Source organism: Carcharodon carcharias, chromosome 12 (assembly GCF_017639515.1).
Source record: "Carcharodon carcharias isolate sCarCar2 chromosome 12, sCarCar2.pri, whole genome shotgun sequence".
In the NCBI taxonomy this organism is placed as follows: Eukaryota; Metazoa; Chordata; class Chondrichthyes; order Lamniformes; family Lamnidae; genus Carcharodon; species Carcharodon carcharias.
This window is the reverse complement of record NC_054478.1, coordinates 142,002,288-142,017,099: the sequence shown is the minus strand read 5'-3', so window position 1 is coordinate 142,017,099 and position 14,812 is coordinate 142,002,288. Positions and strand designations below refer to the sequence as shown.

Genomic DNA, 14,812 nt, shown 5'->3' with positions numbered 1-14,812 from the left:
ACCGGTGTGGACGAAAGCAAGGTCTGCAGGGTCGATGAGCAGACTGGCCATGGTACAGGAAGATGTTCAAGTGGGGGTAGCAAAAAGGAATGTAGTGGTAGTAAGGGACAGTATAGTGAGAGGGATGACACTGTTCTCTGCAGCAAAGAACAAGAGTCCAGACAGTTGTGTTGCCTGCCCAGTACCAGGGTTGGGGCATTTGCTCAGGGCTGGAGTGGAACCTACATTAGGAGGGGGAAGGATCCAGTTGTCATGGTACATATAGGTACCAACAACAAAGGCAATACAAGGAAAGGGATCCTGCACTGTCACTATGAAGATCTAAGAACCAAATCAAGAAGCAGAACCTCAAATGTAATAATCTCTGGATTATGACCTGAGCTGTCTGCAAATTGGGTAAGGGCAAATTAGATTTGGGAAATGAATGTGTGTGGGAGAAGTGGGTTCCAGTTCCTGGGGCACTGGCATCAGTACTGGGGAAAAGTGGGGCTCTACCTTTGGGACGGTCTACACCTGAACCATGCAGGGACCAGTGTTCAAGTGAGTCGCATAACTAGGGAATTAGAGAGGGCTTTAAACTAAACAAGGAGGAGTGAGGGATCAAGCTTGGGTAGATGTAGCAAAGCAAGGGGCAGAATCAAGGCTGGAGAGCAAAATAATAAAATGGGAAATGAGGTTCAGAGAATGACAGGAAGGGATAGAGGAAAAAACCTAAGAATACACTAACAGTCTAGACTAGGTGTTACAAAGATAACAAAAAGACAAAACTAAAAGCTTTGCATGTGAATACACATAGCATTCGTAACAAAATAAGTGAATTGATAGCAGGCATTGAAGTAAATAAATATGATTTGATAGCCATTACGGAGATGTGGGTGCAGGATGAGAATTGGGTCCTGAATATTGAGGGGTATATGACATTAAAGAAGAATAGGAAGCTAGGTAAAGATGGAGGAGTAGCACTGTTAATCAAGGATGGCATTGGCACCATTGTTAGAAACAACCTTGATTCAGAAGATCAGGATGTAGAATCGGTCTGGATAAAATAAGGAAATGAAGGGGAATGAAGTCACTAGTGCGAGTGGTCTACAAGCCCCTTAACAGTAACCACAATGTAGGACAAAATATACAAGAAGAAACATTGGATGCTTGTGATAAAGGGGCAGCAAAAATCATGGGTGATTTTAATTTACATATAAACTAGAAAAATCAAACTGGCAGTAACAGCCTGGATGAGGAGTTCATAGAATGCTTTCGAGATAGTTTCTTAGAGCAGCACGTTCTGAAGCCAACCAGAGAGCAGGTTACATCAGACCTGGTAATGTGTAATATGACAGGATTGATTAATGACCTCAGGGTAAAGGCACCCCCTAGGTAGCAGTGACCACAATATGATTGAATTTTACATCCAGTTTGAAAGGGATAAAGAGTGGTCTAAGACTAGTACTTTAAACTTAAATATAGGCAACTATGTGGGCATGAAAGCTGAGCTAGCTGAAGTTGACTGCGATGCTAGGCTGTGGATAGATCAATAGAGAAGCAGTGGCAGACATTTAAGAGGATATTTCAGAATAAGTATATTCCTACTATCAAGAAAAATTCTAATGGAAGGCCCAACTATCCGTGGTTAACTAATGAAGTTAAGGAAAGCATCAAATTTAAGGAAGAAGCATATAACTGCACAAAGATGAGTGGCAGGACAGATGATTGATCAGAATATAAAAAATGGCAGATAATAGGTTAATCAGGAGAAAGAAATTAGAGTACAAGAGGAAGCTAGCTAGAAATGTAAAAACTGATAGCAAGAGTTTCTACAGGTATGTACAAAGGAAAAGTGTAAGTAAAATGAGTGTTGAACTTCTAGAGTGACAATGGGGAGTTATATAGTAGATAATAAGGGAATGGCGGATAAAATGAACAAATATTTTGCTTCAGTCTTCACTATATCTGACACAAAAAAAATTCCAGTAGTAGCTGTAAATCAGGAGGTGGAAGAGAGAGTGGAACTTGGTGAAATTACAATCACTGGGGAAGTGGTATTGAGCAAACTGATGGAGCTGTGGGCTGACAAGTCTCCGGGTCCTGATGGACTTCATCCTAGGGTCTTAAAAGAGGCGGCTGATGAGGTAGTAGATGCATTGGCATTAATTCTCCAAAATTCCTTAGATTCTGTAAAGGTCCCATCAGACCAGAAAGTAGCAAATATAACCCTTCTATTCAAGAAGGAAGGGAGGAAGCAGAAACAGGAAACTATAGACCAGTTAGCTTGACATCTATAGTGGAGAGGGTGTTAGAATCGATGATTAAGGGGGTTATAGCTGGCCACTTAGAAAAACTCAAGGTTATCAGGAAGAATCAGCATGGTTTTTGTGAAAGGGAAATCATGTTTAACCAATTTATTGGAGTTCTTTGAAGGAGTAACATGCACTGTGGATAAAGCGAGCCTGTAGTTGTACATATCCAGAAGGATATGTACATGGATATCCAGAAGCATTTGATAAGGTGCTACTTCAAAGGTTACTGCAAAAAATAAAAGCTCATGGTGTAGGGGTAACATATTAGCATGGATAGAAGATTGGTTGGCAGGCAGAAAACAAAGAGTATGCATAAATGGGTCTTTGTCTGACTGGCAGGATGCGATGAGTGAAGTCCCACAGGGGTCTGTGCTCGGGCTTCAACTTTTTACAATCAATAGCAATGACTCAGACGAGGGGAGCGAAGGCATGGTGCCTAAATTTATGATGACAAAAAAATAGATAGGTAGGAAAGTATGTTGTGAAGAGGACATGAGGAGATGGATATAGATGGGTTGAGTGAGTGGGCAAAATTTTGGAAGATGAAGTAAAATGTGGAAAAATGTGAAGTTGTTCACTGTGGCAGGAAGAATAAAAAAGCAGAGTATTACTTAAACAGAGAACGGCTGCAGAATTTTAAAAAGTTTAGGATGTTATGTTTCAGTTATACAGGGCATTGGTGAGACCACATCTCAAATACTGTGTGCAGTTAGGAAGGATGTAAATGCGTTGGAAATGATTGAGGGGAGATTTACTAGATTGATACCTGGAATGTGGAGGTTGTCTTATGAGAAAAGGCTGGACAGACTGGGCTTGTTTCCACTGAAGTTTAGAAGAGTTGATGGGGGGGGGGGGGGGGGGGGGAACGACTTGATTGAAGTATAAAAGCTCATGAATGGTCTTGATAAGGTGGACATGGAAAGGATGTTTCCTCTTGTGGGTGAATCCAGAACCAGGGGGCACTGTTTTTAAATTAGGGGTTGCCCTTTTAGGACAAAGATGAGGAGCAATTTTTTCTCTCAGAAGGTTGTGAGACTCTGGAACTCTGCCTCAGAAGGCAGTAGAGGCAGGGTCATTGAATATTTTTAAGGCAGAGGTAGATAGATTCCTGTTAGACAAGGCAATCAAAGGTTATAGGGGGTAGATGGGAAATGTGGAATTTGAAATCAGCCATGATATTATTGAAAGCCAGAGCTGGCTCAAGGGGTCGATTTCTGCTCCTATTTCATATGATAGCTAATTAGGATTTCTACCCGGATACAAGACCATGGGATTCACATAGCTATGGAGGTAGGTTTTGAGAGGGGAAGAATCCAAAGGAAGCCATGGTAGGATCGAATCGTAGGTTTTCTTAAAATGTCATTGAACCTCACAGACAGGATCAGGCTGCAAGAATTTGAGAAAGGGAGAGAAAGGGCAGAGAGACAGAGGCAGCCAATCTCTATTGTTCACCGCACAGGGTGCAAGTGGGAATGCGTGCTCAGAGTGAAGAAACCAAGTTTCTGAGGGTTTAAATGAAGCTGGGAGATTTGCCTAGCTTTGGCTCAAGGGAGGGATCTCCAATTTTTCCCTCACTGTCAAAGTCAGTTTGTGGAGTAGAAGTTATCCAGCTGGGAAAGGAGCTGAGAATAGATTTGGACAGATTTTCTAGAGAATGAAGTGTCTACTTAGGGAACTGAGTAAAGTATAACTGTGGGCGGAGATTTTTGGTCATTTTAAGTGTTAAATTGGGGATCATTTCTGATTTAGAGTATGAGTTTCTTCCAGAATTAGTGTTTAGTCAAACTTGCTTTTAGTTTGTTCGTTACAGTAAAAGTCTTAAAACTTGAAATCTTGGCGTGTGATCCTTTCAGTCATTCACTGGAAGTTCTTTTTTTTAAAGTTATCAATCTCTACGTGGGTTCCTAACAGTCTGAGCACCTCCCCTTACATTCAACAGCATTACCATCACTGAATCCTCGACCATCAACATCCTGGAGGTCATCATTGACTAGAAACTTAAATGTACCAGCCACATTAATACTGTGGCTACAACAGCAAGTCAGAGGCTGGGTATTCTGCAATGAGTAACGCAACTCTCTAAGCTCTTCCACCAACTACAAAGCACATGTCAGGAGTGTTACGGAATACTCTCCGCTTAACTGGATGAGTATATTTCCAGTAACACTTGATTAGCACCCCATTCACCACCTTGAACATTCACTCTTTCTACTAATAGCCCACCGTGTCTATTGTGTGTACCATCTACAAGATGCACTGGAGCAATTCACGAATGCTTTTTTGACAGCACCTTTGAGACCGGTGACCTCTATGGTTCAGAAGACAAGGGCGATGCATGGGAACCCCAAGTTCCCTTCCAAGCCATGTATCATATTGACTTGAAGTATATTGCCATTCCTTCATCGCCACAGGGTCAAAAACCTGGAACTACGCCCCCAATACCACTGTGGGTGTACCTACACCACACAGACCGCAGCAGTTCAAAGTGGCGGCTCACTATCACCTTCTCAAGGGTAATTAGGGATGGGGCAATAAATGCTGACCTTGCTGGTAATGCCCATGCCAAGAATAGAAAAACATTCACGAACATTCTTGAAACCTGCATAACATACCTTGTGGGAGGTTTTTCAAAATCAACATCAAGAAACTTCTCATATGTTGCAACAAAGCTCTCCAGCCACAGTTTAAGGTAGTCTGGGTCCTTCTGTAACCAGAGAAAAATAAAAGCAAAGCATGGTCAATTTCTTTTTCATTCAAACAAGTGCTGCCTACTCAAACCACATTAATGAATGTCACGCCCAGATAAAAATACCAGAACTGGCCCCAAACCCACACTTCTGATTCTTTGTTTTGCTCCAAGACTACTGAAGGCCTTTTCAGGATTTGATACATGTACAATTCCTTAGCATTATTTCAGTCTACTGTTTATGCAGAGTTTCAAGCTTTAGGAAATGCTACGAGTTGCTCGGACCTCCAACTTTAGACTGACCATTGCACGCGTCTGCCATCACAGTGCCACTGAGCACGTACGTAACTGTGCATCTCCTAACGGCTGGAAGAACTGGAACGTGGCTAGATCCTTGATGCATTTGTCACACCGAAGAAGCAAAACCCAACAGATTTGTAATACTTCAATCATCACAAGGCATAAGATTGTTGCAAAATTCTCCTATTAATTTTAAGAACAAACTCCTCCCAAGTCAGATATTCAATAAAATTTATCTTCATTTTGATTTGCACTTTTCTCACCTTCTCTCCCAATTTAGAAACGCTGACTGCCAATGCGCAACAGAACAAATTTATCTGTATTGAAGGGGATTTTATAAGCTGTAGTTCAATGTTAATAAAAGGAACAAACAAGAGTTCAACAAGATAAATAATTCACACTGAAAAACCATCTGATTGTATTGTCACTCAATTCATACCCTACGCAAAATGTTTTCTGGTGATAACTTAAAAGTTGGCCTTTGAACCCTCTGGCTCTTAGCATCATTCTCCATGTATACAGGAGACAATTCAGCCCATTGTGCCTGTGAAAGGCCTTGAAAGAGCTTTCCAATTAGCCCCACTCCCTTGCTCTTTCCCCATCACCCTGCAAATGTTTCCTTTTCAAGCATGTGTCCAATTCCTTTTTGAAAGTTACCATCAGGTCTGCTTCCTCCACCCTTTCCAGCAGCAAGTTCCAGATCAAACAGCTCACTGCATTAAAAGTTCAACCATTTTTCTTTCAAGCAGTTTGATTTCTTAGTAGATTAAGTTGCTCAAAACCTTGTCATTTGTGCCCTTATGGACAATTCTTTTTTTAGGTGATTCAATATTTTAAAGCACAATTGGGGGAAGAGATTTTCAACTATCATTTTATTTCAAGGTTTATAGACATCACCGAGATATCTTGACTAGATGAAACAATGTAATGACTTCCAAGTAAACACCATCTTAGAGTGGTAATCTGTAAACTCCTTGAGTTTATATACCCTCTACTTTCTGCTCTATTGTTTTAATTGTTCATTAACAAAGTTGTTGATATCTGGTGTTTTGGTCTTTAACCGAATAATTTACATTCAATGATCAGAAAAGATAGCCCAAAAAGAGCTAGGAGTCTGCCCACTCAGTGTACTGGACACAACTGCTAGATTTGTACTGATCTGTTTACTGAGCAATGTTTGTGGACATTGTAAAATCAGCAATACAAACTCAAGAGAATTAGATAGTATTATTTTATTTTCACAGTAATGAATTATCCTGTGACAAAAAGTTTATCAATTCAAATAGATTAAAATGTGGCATTTTCACTGGCTGCACTACAGATCATGAGTTAAATTAGAATTAGTTGAACAACAAGACTGGGAGGCCTGAATGCAGATCCAAAATTGTGACAACATCAAAGGGGGTGGGGGGGTGGGGAAGGGGAGCGGCAATAGAAATGATCACAAACTCAATCAAACAGGTCGAACAGTTCACGTACAAAATCCTGAGACAATTCTGGCCTCTTGTGCATCCGATTTGCTTCACCTCACCACTCCAGCCTCCAGCTGAAGAGACTCTTATGCTCTCAAACTCCTTCTCTCCTCCTTCCGACCTCCCATTTTAAGACGTTTCTTAAACCTACTGCTGTGACCAATCTGCACCACCTTCTCAAAGGCAACAAGGGATGAACAACAAATGCTGGCCTAGCCAGCGACACCCCCATCCAATGAAAGAATAAAAAAAAACCTTAGTGCCTCAGTATCAAATTTTGTTTGCTAATGTTCCTGTGAAGTTTTAAAGGCACTATTTAAATGAAAACTATTGTACACTCTTCTCTTTGGAAGAGATATACATGCCAGCACTACACAAATACACCACATGAAATGCAGCATGACCAGAGAGTCAATGAATACAAAAGAAGGGATTAACATGAATTCCAACCTGTCACTCAAAAGGTTAATTAATCTCCAGGCGCATTTAATAAAAAAATACACTCTACGTGGTGGCAACAAAGTGGAAAAGTTGGCAAATCCATTCAGTCATGAAGCAAAAAATGCAGCAATAGCTTGGGAATGATTGTGGCTTCTCTCAATTTAAAGTGCACAGGAAACTAAACAGATAGCAACAAGTTCTATCCATTACCTCCATGTTAAACTGAGTAAATGCCAGTTGTCAATGAGACACAACTAGGGCGCTGACATAACGAGGAACAATTAGGTACTATGTCAGCAGCAAGACTGTTAACCTTGTGGGTGGAACAAGTGTGGGATCAAGTCTTTGCACCTCAGTTGGAATTTTGTTGCAACCCTTACAATCATGCTTATGACAGTTGTGGCTCACTGGATAGCCTCTGAATCACAAGGTTCTGGGAGTGCTGAGGGAGTGCTGTTTTTTTGGATGAGATGTTAAACCGAAGCCCCATCTGCCTGCTTGGGTGGATGTAAAAGATCCCATGCAACTATTTGGAAGAAGTGCAGGGGTGCTACTCCCAATGTCTTGGCCAATATTTAACCCTCACTCAAAATCACAAGTCAAATTATCTGGTCATTATTACATTGTTGTGTGTGGGAGTTTACTGTGCTTCTTACATTGCAACAGTAACTACACTTCCAAAAGTATTTCATTGAGACTGAAACACTTTGAGATGTCAAGTGTGTTATGAATCCCCTGGAGGAACCATAAACCAAAATAATTAAATTTATTGAATGAGCCCCAAATGAAGAAATTACCAACAAGATTCTACTTTTTGTAACTTGTACTGTAACACCAATTAATCAACGCCAATTGTACATGAAGTAACAGGTAAATGATACTTCAAATAAAAAGGTAAACTTTAAATAGTCGATACAACAAAGTTACATCTTACATAGCCACCAGCATTTGCATCCCTCCCCACACTAATGTGGCACCACATAGCTACACAGTTCCACAATATGCTGTTCTTTATTCACACAGGAGTCCTATCTGACAACAGCTTCCACTTTCAAGTTTCACGGTTATAATTAGCATTAGTTAGGCACACTTCATGAGCCCTCTCCCCCTCTGCAATCCTGGTGTTGTAGCTTTCCAGAGTTCCTTTTCAACCAACCAAGCAATAACATTCTGGTTCATGGTTTGGCCAATTCTGGGAAAAGCAGTGCCCAGCAGTGTCTCTGAGCTATTCACACAGCTTTCCCAGTTTTAGGCCTCTTTAGCCAGCTCGCACAATGCCTCCCAAAAGTTCCTGTCTCTCTTTCTGCCAAACAAAAAAATCTCTTTCTGAGAGAGACTTGCCTCTTCTCCTCACAAGAGTATTCTGAGTTCCTCTTTCTGTCTATGTCTATTTTTTCTGTGTCTACATTTGTGTGCCGATCACCTTCACCATCCAACTCCTCAGCTTGTAACTCTCATTTGTGTCAGCAGTTCTTTGGTGGCTGCCACATTGCTTCTTTCTCAACTTCCTTCCTGTTGGTACCATCTCCAGGTCAAGGGTCGCCAGGTCACATGGACCAGTAGTTCTTATTATCCAAGAAAATTAAAATTGATGTAAACTCTTAAAAGTCCTTTTCAAACATTCCTAAAAACAAGTACAGACTCCACAGACCTTTTGAAGAAATTACAAATTTTCCTTACTATCCTGCTTCCAGCTCAAGTGTCATCACAGGTGGTTGTGAAAAGCACTATATCACTATTTCTTTCTGGCTTCTGAAGCACAGATATGGGTACAACATGGCAAGACAGCAATTTTGTTGTCCCTGATGCTTCATGAATCCAAAACTTCAAACGAATATCTTAAACCAAACTGAAAAACAATTGGATATAAATTATTCCTCAATATGTTCCAACTCAATGTAATGAGGGAATGTCAAACATTGGGTTCGAATCCATTCATGGAATGGATACTCAGTGGAGCACATACCCCTGCCACACTGTGTTAACTCAACATTATTACAATGATGCAGTTCTTCCTTGAGGCTTTTCCCTGCCAGGTTGAGGCTCTCTAACTACAAAGCTGAAAAAATATTTTTTTTAATCAAGAGTTTTCATCTCACTGAGGAGGCTTCAGGCCAATCTACATCCAACAATCTGCTCTGAAAATTCTGCTCACATTTTCACAGCCATGACAAATTTGCACCACAGTAGCCAAGACAATCCACAACATTCTAAAACAATCAGCAACATTCTAACTAAAACAACACACAGCATTCTAAAAAAAGTCAATTCGCCCTATCTCCCAAAGATAATGGATCCTTAAAAAAATTCCAGGATTCAGATCCAGTTCTGCAGCTTCTCTAAAAACTAATCAGCACTTCCTTGGGCCATACCCTGTGTTATAAGTTTCATTGAAATCCATCCATTAGTTTTTGAGATATATGGTTTGCAGACAAACAAACAGTGATAAAAGCAATACCTCCACCATTAGCATTACTTCTGCCCACCTTCAGTGACAGAGGTAATAACTTCAAGTGCAAAAATAAGGTTTTTTAAATTAAAAATGGTCAGATGGGAAAGAGACAATACTGAAGAAAATAATGCTCAAAAGTTACAGAAAGAAAAAAGAGAGGCTAGCAAGGCTAAGTGGGGGCATAAGAAGATTGAATGGGGATTAGCAAATAGCATCTACAAGCATAAAAGTAAAACAAAGAAAAACTGCATTTGAAAGTGCTGTTCACAACCTCAGGATGTCCCACAGGAGTAAAGATGCCTTTCTGCAATTGTATGCAGCCTTGGTGAGACCCCAACTGGAGTATTGTGTACAATTTTGCTCCCCTTACCTAAGGGAGGGTATTTTGCAATGGCTATTGTAATGTAGATAGCACAGAAGTCAATTTGTACACAGCAAGCTCCTACAAACAGCAATGTGATAATGTACAGATAATCTGTTTAGTGACGTAGCTTGAGGGATAAATAACAGCCAGGACACTGTGAAGAACTTTCCTGCTCTTCGAGCAGTACGGGATTTTTACATCTACCCAAGGAGGCAGGTGGAGTCTCTCTGTTTCACCTCTCATCCAAAAGATATTGGAGCAAAGCACAGGGAAATCAGTCCCCAAGTCCATTACACTGGATAAAATTTATAATATTTCAATCAATGGGTCACCGTCATCACGAGGATGAAAACTGTTGAGAAACTTCTCAGAAAGCAATCATTAGCACAAACCACATTGGTGGGCAGAATGAAGCTTTGAACTGTTTATTATCTAAATCTAAACCATAAAACCGAAGATCAGGAGCAGAGTGTTATTTTGCAATATTGGATGCTTAGACGTATGAATTCACTTTCAGATCAATGTGCAATTGTTTCACTAGCTTTTATTGTTGACTAATGTGATAATAAAATTGCCAGTACTACAGTAACTAGTGACAAAATATATTTACCTTTAGGTCTAAAGCTCAAACTTTATTACTCCACTCTCCTGTGCTCAGCTTCCACCACGCGAGTTTTACCCAAATTAGGCTATAACTGGTAGATAACAAGTAAAAGGACAAATAGTATTTATCTGTTGCTTTATCAGGATTCTAGTTAACCACTGTGCAATCTCCTGTAATCACACCAAAAACTACTGAAAAATCCAGTAATGGGAAACCGTTCTGTCAACCACAATCTAAGCAAATTTTGGCCATTATTGCAAAGGGATCTGAGTACAGGAGTAAAGATGTCTTGTTGCAATTGTATAAAGCCTTGGTGAGATCTCACCTGGAGTACTGTGTACAGTTTTGATCTCCTTCCCTAAGAAAGGATTTACCTCCCATAGATGAAGTGTAATGGAGATTCACCAGACTGATTCCTGGGATGGCGGGGCTGTCCTATGAGGACAGTTGGAGGAGACTGGGCCTGTATTCTCTAGAGTTTTGAAGAATGAGAGGTGATCCCATTGAAGCATACAGAATTCTTACAGGGCTTGACAGGGCAGATGTAGGAAGGATATTTCCCATAGTTGGGGGTACTAGAACCAGGGACACAGTCTCAGAATAAGGGGCAGGCCATTTAGGACTGAGATGAGGAAAAATTTCTTCACTCAGGGGTTGGTGAATCTTTGGAATTCTCTACCCCAGAGGACTGTGGAGGGTCCGTGATTGTGTGTGTTCAAGACAGATCAATAAGATTTCTAGATATTTCTGGGTATCAAGGGAAATGGGGATACTGTGGAGAAAATGGCATTGAGATAGAAGATCAATCATGATCTAGTTGAATGGCAGAGCAGGCTCAAAGGGCTGATTGGACCACTCCTGCTGCTTTTTCCTAATACCAATTAATCCAAATATTTTATTTCATGTCTGTCAACCAAATTCCCATTGATGTTGTTGTATTCCCTCCTGCACCAGATATCAGGAAAGGTTGAAAGACAAGATTGCTGTCTCATGCTCCACCAAAGAAAATTCTGTGTAAAAAAAATCCTTGCTGGATGACTGTGAAGTCTAATCTCAAATTACGGATTCAAAGAGGTTTCCCAAGATAATGTTAAACTAATTCCCAGTTTATTCTTCTCACTTTTCAAAACATATTAATATCTGTGACACTCTAAAATATACATTCTCTGGATAGGGGCAATGGTGGCAAGGTTATATTTACTTCATGGTCTGAGAAGGATTTTTTTTATTCTTCCTTGGGATGTGGGTGTCACTGGCAAGGCCAGCATTTGTTGCCCATCCCTAATTTCCCATGAACCGAGTGTTTTGCTAGATCATTTCAGAGGGCAGTTAAGAGTCAACCACATTGCTAAAGGTCCGGAGTCACATGTAGGCCAGGCCAGGTAAGGGCAGCAGATTTCCCTCCCTAAACGACATTAGCGAACCAGGTGGGTTTTTGCAACAATCGATGATAGTTTCATGGTCACCATTAATTTCAACTCCAGATTTTATTAATTGAATTTAAATTCCACCAACTGTTGTAGTGGGATTTGAACCCTTGTCCCCAGAGCATTAGCCAGACCTCTGGATTACTAATCCAGTGACATTACCACTACGCCACCACCTCCTCGCTAATAGTGGTAGGCCTTCTTCCTGAACCCGCTGTAGTCCAGGTGGTAATGGTGCTCCCACAATAGTGTTAGGCAGGGAATTCCAGGTTAATAACCAAGCAACTGAGGAGTCAGCAACATATGGTGAAGACAGGATGGTGTGTGATTGCGAGATGAAGATGTCCAATTATTCTCACTTTCCTTCGACGTAGAAGTTACATGGAGGGAGATGGTGTTGAAATAACTTTGAGTTGTTGCAGTGTCTTCTGCAGATAGTGCTCAGATTAGTCATAGTATTGGAGAGGATGAATGCTAAGTCCATTGGCTGGGATGCCAATCAAGCAAACTACTCTGTTCTGCATTCATCATCTAGTGAGTGGTCGCCACTTTCATCACCTACCTGCCTGACAGATGGCTGGAGGCACTTTGAGGGATCAAAAGTCGCAAGGTACCCAGCAGTTGGCCTGGTTCTTGCAGCCATGGCGTTAATACGGCATGTCCAGTTCACTCTGCTCAACAGTAACACTCCTCCCAACAATATTTCGATGACAGGGAACTGGCAATAGTGCTGCCTTTGGATAGGGGGGATATCAGGGTTTTCTCTTGCTATAAGTGGTTATATTATCCGTCAGCCTGTACCTGGGTGCTATCTATGTCCTTTTGTAGGCCAGCAGGAGCAACTTCCTTAAGAGAGGAGCTGTGAATGGAGCTGACGTGTTAGAATCATCAGTGAACATTCCCACCCTGACTTTATAATGGAGGGAAGGTCATGGATGAGACAGCTTTATATGCATGGTCAAAGAGTATTTGCCTGATGTACTCCTGCAGCCATGCTCTTTAGAAACAGAGTAGTTACATTGACTACTATTCAGTCCCATGTCATAATTTACATATCTAAAGGATTGAAAAATTGTGGCCAGAACTTCTCCTATTGCTTCATTGGCATCCTTCAAGATTGTAGGGTATACACCATTGGATCCCAAGGGAAACAGTTTGAAATTAGCCCTTGCTCAGAGCAGTTTGAACTGGCAGCACTAAGTATTTACTCCAGTTATTAGAATGGGCAAGAGAATGGAACAGTCTTAACCCGTGGAGGCTTTCCAACAAGCTAAAATGAACTCACTTACAACACAAGGGGAGAAATAGCTCCTGAATAAATGAGCATTTTATTTTGAAATTATAAAACCATTCACTGATTTGGGCATTTGATGAGAAAGTAATTTTACTGAATACACTGACTGACAGGTCCATAGTTCTTTTTCAGAGTTTATTTTATTTTCACCAGACTTTATGTTTATTCTTATGTCTGTTTTATGCAACCATTGCATGTTTAATACTATACAGCGTTCACAGGAGGGTTCTTGTCCAGTCTGGGTTTGCGCTGGAAAAAATGAATATTTAAGAGTTCAAGCAATTTGCTTGCCAGGGTTGCCCTTGGGTGAGGAAACGAGACACTTCAGTATATTGCTTTGGAGTTGCTGTCACCAGCTTATTTCTCCTTCGATGCTGGTCCAATTTCTCATCCTGGTATCTTGTGGAGGATTGGGGAAGAATCCATCAGTCCTTCAGTCTCTTACTAGTTCTGGTGAGGACAGCATCCGGAATATTAGTGTCTAAAAGCACAGCCTGCCTGTCTAACTGGAAGGGGTGCATAGGATATTACAGGAATGGAATGTAGGAATTGGAGACCGTTCCAGGAACTCCAAGCTCCCAAAGGAATCTATTCCTGCAACAAACAGACCCTTCTTCTCCTGTCAAATGCTCACTAAAAATCTTTTTGCAAACATAACTTTAAATTGTCCTGGCTAGTGTTGGAAAAGGCAGCAACTAAGGTGGGGTAGCTTATCCTGAGCAAGATCTCATTTAATGCAATTCAACCGCAAGGGTTGCAAAAGCTCTGGCACTTTGTCCTCCTATTCGTCAGTATAAATGTGAGTGGAGGAAATTCTAGACAGAATAAGCCAGTTTATCCAAAATAAACTCAACAGCTTCACAAGATGCTGGGCCACAGAACTAACATCATTTTTTTAAGTAATTCTTTGTAGCTGTTTAAAAAAAAAAATCACTGCCCCATTCATCTGCAAAATTAAATTTATGCAGTCGCTTGCAATACTGGACACTAATCGTGCTTCACATGAAACCCGCAGCAGGACAAAATTTTGAGATTGTAGGGGGACAAGAGTCAGTGGCTCAATGATACTTAGAAGGCACAACAGGAATTAGCAAGTTTTTGTTTTTGAAAATAAAAGGATCGCCAATTAAACTCCAATTTTGTCTGCTGCCACAGCCTGCTTAGGTAGTCTATTTTGCTTGAACTCTGCACTGTACCGCCATTTCACAAAACCTTCTGGAAGGTAAATACTGCAAAAAAAACATTAAAACAAGCATTATGCAGTAAACAGATTCTTTCCCTATGTAAACTTCACTTAGTGTGCATTATTGCAAACTCCTGCCTTGCAACGTATCCATTTGATACTTGCTTTGCAACTCAAATAGTAGTCTTGTCAACTCTGCAAATTGTTGTTCTTTAGGCTGACTGGTGAAACTTGACAAAAAAAACTCTGGCGTATAAATAGTTAAAAAACACAACAATAAGATCTGCTTGTGGAA

General features: G+C 40.7%; 1 protein-coding gene across 8 annotated transcripts in view; it reads right to left on the bottom strand.

Moving 5' to 3' along the window:
* The window catches only part of nbeal1 (neurobeachin-like 1), a 309,051-nt gene that overhangs the window by 225,492 nt on the left and 68,747 nt on the right, over positions 1-14,812 (bottom strand). For 7 of the 8 annotated variants that reach the window (XM_041200542.1, XM_041200544.1, XM_041200543.1 and 4 more), the window contains exon 2: positions 4,907-4,998. In XM_041200542.1, coding sequence (XP_041056476.1) covers positions 4,907-4,998 — 92 coding nt within the window. Of the gene's footprint in view, positions 1-4,906; positions 4,999-5,283; positions 5,332-14,812 lie in introns of those variants that run through there. The other variant, XM_041200546.1, reaches the window with a different exon arrangement.